The following is a 7500-nucleotide window of genomic DNA, read 5'->3' as shown; positions in this document are numbered from 1 at the left end:
CTAATGGAAGTCCAAACTGCCTGAGAGCTTCTCCTGTACTATACGGTACTAGCTAAAGCTAACTAGCTCAAGGTAGTGTTAACTGGCTAACGATAGGCTAACGTTACCTGCTGTCGAGTGTAGTGTTAACTGGCTAACGATAGGCTAACGTTAGCTGCTGTCGAGTGTAGTGTTAACTAGCTAACGGTAGGCTAATGTTACCTGCTGTTGAGTGTAGTGTTAACTAGCTAACGGTAGGCTAACGTTACCTGCTGTTGAGTGTAGTGTTAACTAGCTTTGGATAGACTAACGTTACCTGTTGTCCAGTGTAGTGTTAACTAGCTAACGGTAGGCTAACGTTACCTGCTGTCGAGTGTAGTGTTAACTAGCTAACGGTAGGCTAACGTTACCTGCTGTCGAGTGTAGTGTTAACTAGCTAACGGTAGGCTAACGTTACCTGCTGTCGAGTGTAGTGTTAACTAGCTAACGGTAGGCTAACGTTACCTGCTGTCGAGTGTAGTGTTAACTAGCTAACGGTAGGCTAACGTTACCTGCTGTCGAGTGTAGTGTTAACTAGCTAACGGTAGGCTAACGTTACCTGCTGTCGAGTGTAGTGTTAACTAGCTAACGGTAGGCTAACGTTACCTGCTGTCGAGTGTAGTGTTAACTAGCTAACGGTAGGCTAACGTTACCTGCTGTCGAGTGTAGTGTTAACTAGCTAACGGTAGGCTAACGTTACCTGCTGTCGAGTGTAGTGTTAACTAGCTAACGGTAGGCTAACGTTACCTGCTGTCGAGTGTAGTGTTAACTAGCTAACGGTAGGCTAACGTTACCTGCTGTCGAGTGTAGTGTTAACTAGCTAACGGTAGGCTAACGTTACCTGCTGTCGAGTGTAGTGTTAACTAGCTAACGGTAGGCTAACGTTACCTGCTGTCGAGTGTAGTGTTAACTAGCTAACGGTAGGCTAACGTTACCTGCTGTCGAGTGTAGTGTTAACTAGCTAACGGTAGGCTAACGTTACCTGCTGTCGAGTGTAGTGTTAACTAGCTAACGGTAGGCTAACGTTACCTGCTGTCGAGTGTAGTGTTAACTAGCTAACGGTAGGCTAACGTTACCTGCTGTCGAGTGTAGTGTTAACTAGCTAACGGTAGGCTAACGTTACCTGCTGTCGAGTGTAGTGTTAACTAGCTAACGGTAGGCTAATGTTACCTGTTGTCCAGTGTAGTGTTAACTAGCTAACGGTAGGCTAACGTTAGCTGCTGTCGAGTGTAGTGTTAACTAGCTAACGGTAGGCTAATGTTACCTGCTGTTGAGTGTAGTGTTAACTAGCTAACGGTAGGCTAACGTTACCTGCTATCCAGTGTAGTGTTAACTAGCTAACAGTAGGCTAACGTTACCTGCTGTCGAGTGTAGTGTTAACTAGCTAACGGTAGGCTAACATTACCTGCTGTTGAGTGTAGTGTTAACTAGCTAACAGTAGGCTAACGTTACTATTTTAGACTTAAATAAATCACCTAAATAAGGCACCGAAATCCGCATTGCTATTCGGTCTGGTAGATAAGTCGTTAAGGAACTCTTCGGATCTATAAGATTCACGTGGATGACAGTTTCCCATTCAAAACGGCCGAAAAGCGACTAGTTTGCAGGTATGTATAAAGCATCCACACTGATAAACTACAGTTCATAAAAATACATCTGATTTCTAGAGCACTTTTCATTGACAAATAAATCCCAAAGTGCTACAGATTAAAACACGATTATTATTATTATTATTATTATTATTATATTGTTACAGATTTACGAGAAAGCTTGCTTAAAAAGAAAGGGTTTTTTTTTAGGTCCTTCTTGAAAGTTAGTCAGGTGACACTAAAAACATTCTGGCTCGTTACCACAGAGAAACTCCCACATCAGGTGTGTATCGTATTACCGCTGAGATGCCTTTGAGCAAGGTACCGGCGTCCCAGCTGTCATTCAGTTTCTCCTGGTAAACAATCTTCAAATGCACCGAGTTATCCAATCTCCAGACCACAGAAAGATGAGAACACGGGCTTTACCGCAGCAAACCACAGAATCCAAACACACAGACCTAACAGGCCAGTTCTCACACACACACACACACACACACACACACACACACACACACACACACACACACACACACACACACACACACACACACACACACACAGACAGACAGACAGACAGACAGACAGACAGACAGACAGACACGCACACACAGACACAGACACACACGCACACAGACACACACACACACACACTTACATACAGACACACACACAGAGACACACACAGAGACACACAGACAGACACACACACACACAGCACACACAGACAGACAGACAGACAGACAGACACGCACACACAGACACAGACACACACGCACACAGACACACACACACACACACTTACATACAGACACACACACACAGACACACACACACGTGCGTGCGTGTGTGGTGTCCGAGATAAACTCCAGACTGAAAGCCTAGTTCATTCTTCTGTTCACCTTACAGTGCCCAACAGTTCCTAGCAGTGTCTAACAGTGCCTAACAGTTCCTAACAGTGCCTAACAGTTCCTAGCAGTGTCTAGCAGTGTCTAGCAGTGCCTAACAGTTCCTAACAGTTCCTAACAGTGCCTAACAGTGCCTAGCAGTTCCTAACAGTGCCTAACAGTGCCTAGCAGTTCCTAACAGTTCCTAACAGTGCCTAGCAGTTCCTAACAGTGCCTAACAGTTCCTAACAGTGCCTAACAGTGCCTAACAGTTCCTAACAGTGCCTAGCAGTGCCTAACAGTGCCTAACAGTTCCTAACAGTGCCTAACAGTTCCTAACAGTGTCTAGCGGTTCCTAACGGTGCTCAGTGCCCAGCAGTGCCTAGCAGTGCCTAGCAGTTCCTAACGGTGTCTAGCAGTTCTAACGGTGCCTAGCGGTGCCTAGCAGTTCCTAACAGTGCCTAGCGGTGCCCTAGCAGTGCCTAACGGTGCCTAGCAGTGCCTAGCAGTTCCTAACGGTGCCTAGCAGTTCCTAGCAGTGCCTAGCAGTGCCTAGCGGTTCCTAACGGTCCCTAGCGGTGCCTAGCGGTGCCTGGCAGTTCTAACGGTGCCTAACAGTGCCTAGCAGTGCCTAGCAGTTCCTAACGGTGCCTAGCAGTTCCTAGCAGTGCCTAGCAGTGCCTCATGCAGTTCCTAACGGTGCCTAGCAGTGCCTAGCGGTGCCTAGCAGTGCCTAGCAGTTCCTAACAGTTCCTAGCAGTTCCTAGCAGTTCCTAGCAGTTCCTAGCAGTTCCTAGCAGTGCCTAGCAGTGCCTAACAGTTCCTAACAGTTCCTAGCAGTTCCTAGCAGTGCCTAGCAGTGCCTAGCAGTTCCTAGCAGTTCCTAACAGTGTCTAACAGTGCCTAGCAGTGCCTAGCAGTTCCCTAACAGTGCCTAGCAGTTCCTAACAGTGCCTAGCAGTTCCTAACAGTGCCTAACAGTTCCTAACAGTGTCTAACAGTTCCTAACAGTGCCTAGCAGTGCCTAGCAGTTCCTAACAGTTCCTAACAGTTCCTAACAGTTCCTAACAGTTCCTAGCAGTTCCTAGCAGTTCCTAGCAGTGCCTAGCAGTTCCTAGCAGTTCCTAACAGTTCCTAACAGTTCCTAGCAGTTCCTAGCAGTTCCTAGCAGTTCCTAGCAGTTCCTAGCAGTTCCTAGCAGTGCCTAGCAAGCAGTGCCTAGCAGTGCATGTATCGTGATACGTATCGTATCGCCAGATTCTTGCCAGTACACAGCCCTACCACACCAGCCGCTTGCAAACACGGGCAGATGACAACATTAACACCAAGTGGACCCTCACTGCTAGACGGATACAGAAAGTGTAATTTTAGCTTTAATGAGACAATGAATTTCCTGACGACTTCCACAGGGTTTCGCCAATTTTAGCAATCGTGACCTGCTGTCATTCACACACACAGACAGCAGATAATACACAGGTATGAGATACCGTGCAGGTTTAACAGAGAGATACACACATGCTGTAAGCACTGACTGCTCTGTGAGTGTCAAAACCTTCTCCTCTTGCTGCTGAACTATACTGTATGTCTTGTGACGTGCATGAGGATACCTTATGATGGTTCAATGTTTGCAGGCTTTATTTATGCTTCAGGTGACGCCATGTGCTGCAGAATGTGATCTGAAGCTGCCTGAAGCTGCTCAGTTCACATTAACCTCTGTATTTAAAGGACTGCACTGTTATTTAGCTGCAGTCTGCTCATTGTTTGCTGTTAGAGGCAGATGTTCACGGAATCCTTTTCATACATAAAAATGTAGCACAACGTGCTTTATACAGTCCTCCCCTTGGCCCCATTCACCCCTAAAGTGACAGAAATAATGCCATTCAAAACAGGAACAACCTGAACCTAACCGGGGAAACGCCATCATATGTGAGGAAACACCTGAGGCAATTGGCTTTGCCAGACCTTCCTCCACAGCGCTGCGGAGGAGGGTCTGGCTAGTCCACACAGCATTGCAGAATGGGAGAAAAACGTGCTCTGGTTCATTGGCATCTGCTAAATAGCCTCAGGAAGGAGCTTGTTTTGGTGGAACATGTGGACGTTCAAAGGTCGTTTTAGTCGTGCAACAGAAAACTCAGACTGGACAGATAGGGGCCATCCACACGGAGACGCTTTATGTTTTGCATCGTTTGGGCCGATCGTCCAAACGAATCCTGTAAATGCACTGCCTGAAACCTGGTCCCAGGGTGACAAAAATCCCAAAAACGGCTCCCTTTTGGCTTCGTTTGGACGGCGAAACCGCATACGTGCGTATCGATGATGTCATCGCCACACCCCTCGACCTCTAACGTTATGTAGCTAAACGTTAAACATCGCTAAAGTAGCTGAGCTCCAGCAGGGACGTAACGTTAACGTTAGCTGCTATGGTTAGCTGTTTATAAAGTGGAAGTAGACAACTTATCAGCTAGCTAGCTAGCTAATCTGCCTGCTCATCAACGTGGACGGCTTATTGTAGAAAGGCTACCGCAAGAAAAATGTGTAGATTATCAAAGACATCGGATCATTGATGTTTGTTTGACTGCTGATGTTAGCTAGCAGCGTTAGCGTGCTAACGTTAGCTCTGCTAGCTAGCGCGCTGTAAGCATGTCTGATGGCAGACAGAACTGCAAAATAAAAAGCAATCCAACAGCACATTATACAACGTAAACAAAGACACGTTTTCTTGCGGCGGCCTTTCTAAAATGAGCAGTGGTGAAAGTTATTAAAGTCCATCATGTTATGATCGGGAGTGACTGAAGACTGTTGCTCGTCTTCTCCGTTTTTGGTGAATTTCTGTAGCAGAAACAGCGCCACCTATAGGCCTGGGATATGGAGTAGTGTGATGAGTCTTTTACAAATGGATCCGTTTGGGCGCACATTTTTTTTGACATGGAAAAAAGATTGTTTGGGACGTCGTGGACGTTTGGGACGTGTGGACGTTTGGGACGTCGTGGACGTTTGGGACGTGTGGAGTCGTGTGTGGGACGTTTGGGGACGTCGTGGAGCGTTTGGGGACGTGTGGGCGGTTGGGGCGTCGTGGGACGGTTGGGGACGTTGTGGGCGGTTGGGGACGTGTGGGACGGTTGGGGCGTCGTGGGCGTTTGCTACGTGTGGGACGTTTGCTACGTGTGGGACGTTTGCTACGTGTGAGCGTTTTGGGGCGTGTGGGCGGTTGGGGCGGTTGGGGCGGTTGGGGCGTGATGGGCGGTTGGGGCGTCGTGGGCGTTTTGGGGCGTCGTGGGCGTTTGCTACATGTGGGCGTTTGCTACATTTTGGGGCGTGTGGGCGGTTGCGGCGTGTGGGCCGGTTGGGGCGTGTGGGCCCGGTTGCGGCGATGTGGGCGGTTGGGACGTCGTGGGCGTTTTGGGGACGTGTGAAAGTTGGGGCGTGTGGGCGGTTGGGGCGTGTGGGCGATTTGGGGCGTGTGGGCGTTTGCTGCGTGGGCGTTTGCTGCGTGTGGGCGTTTTGGGGCGATGTGGGCGTTTTGGGGCGTGTGGGCCGGTTGGGGCGGTAATGAGCCAGGTTCGGGGTATCCTTGAGCGGTTGGAATGTTGTCTGGATGTCAAAGCCGAATGGACGTTGGAACTGTAAACCTGCACTGCCAAAAAAAGCTACATCTGCTCGATTTACATTTGGTTTCTTAAAGTGTGTTGCCTCTATTTTGATAAACTTACATGAAGAGACATGACAGAGCGTGACTCACCTCCCTCACACACACCCACGCTACTGGAGTTCCTTTAAATACCAACACACACACCACACACACCCACGCTACTGGACGGTTGGGACATGTGGACGGTTGGGACGCTACTGGAGTTCCTTTAAATACCAACGGACTTCTGTGTTACATAATCATACTGGCAGCTGACTGTCTTAACAAAGCTCCAACACACAGGCACTCCAGCTCTGAATACTCTGGTAGTCCCTGTCCATGTCCTCCATGTCTTTATCCAGCCCGTAGTCTGCACCAGCAGCTTAATACTGACTTGTTTATTCACACACACGCACACGCGCACACACACACAAAATGATTGTCCTCTTGGTTTCTTTGGTCCACAGTCAAGAACACAATTATATCATGTGGCTGTATTTCACTTAGTGTACCTGTGTGTGTGTTCCTCTGTGTGTGTGTGTGTGTTCCTGTGTGTGTGTACCTGTGTGTGTGTGTGTGTACCTGCGTGTGTGTGTCTGTGTGCTTGTGTGTGTACCTGCGTGTGTGTGTCTGTGTGTGTGTGTGTGTGTACCTGTGTATGTGTCTGTGTTTGTGTGTGTGTGTGTGCGCGCGCGCGCTTGCTTGCGTGTGTGCATACCTGTGTATGTCTGTGTGTGTGTGTACCTGTGTGTGTGTGTGTGTGTGTGTATGTACCTGTGTGTACGTGTGTGTACCTGTGTGTACGTGTGTGTGTGTGTGTGTGTGTGTGTGTGTGTGTGTGTGTGTGTGTGTGTGTGTGTGTGTGTGTGTACCTGTGTGTACGTGTGTGTGTGTGTGTGTGTGCGTATGTACCTGTGTGTACGTGTGTGTGTGTGTGTGTGTACGTGTGTGTGTGTGTGTGTGTGTGTGTGTGTGTGTGTGTGTGTGTGTGTGCGTATGTACCTGTGTGTGTGTAGCGTATGTACCTGTGTGTACCTGTGTGTATGTGTGTGTGTGCCTGTGTGTGTACGTGTGTACGTGTGTGTGTGTGTGTGTGTGTGTGTGTGTGTGTGTGTGTGTGTGTGTGTGTGTGTACCTCTGGTCCCAGTCGCCATGTCTGCCACCTTCTGAAAAGCGTCCAGGAAGGCTCCGGTCACCACGATGGTCGTCCTGAGTCAAACACAAACCCACTCACGTATTAACTGAATATTTTAAATATCACAAGAGGTACTCTGAGTGACCTCTGTCTCCTCTCTCTCCCTCCCGTTGTCCTCAGGTCACATTTGACCCATTTTTTTCAGAAATCTGGGTTTCTTTCAACCAAATTGTCAAACAAATATAA

General features: G+C 48.4%; 1 protein-coding gene across 3 annotated transcripts in view; it reads right to left on the bottom strand.

Moving 5' to 3' along the window:
- mtss1 (MTSS I-BAR domain containing 1) overlaps positions 1-7500 on the bottom strand; it is a 94019-nt gene that overhangs the window by 52423 nt on the left and 34096 nt on the right. For all 3 annotated transcript variants that reach the window (XM_078247641.1, XM_078247643.1, XM_078247644.1), the window contains exon 3: positions 7255-7328. In XM_078247641.1, the coding sequence (XP_078103767.1) occupies positions 7255-7328 (74 nt within the window). The remainder of the gene's footprint in view (positions 1-7254; positions 7329-7500) is intronic.

Source organism: Sander vitreus, chromosome 4, assembly GCF_031162955.1.
Source record: "Sander vitreus isolate 19-12246 chromosome 4, sanVit1, whole genome shotgun sequence".
NCBI classification, from domain to species: Eukaryota; Metazoa; Chordata; class Actinopteri; order Perciformes; family Percidae; genus Sander; species Sander vitreus.
This window is presented reverse-complemented; position numbering and strand designations above follow the sequence as displayed.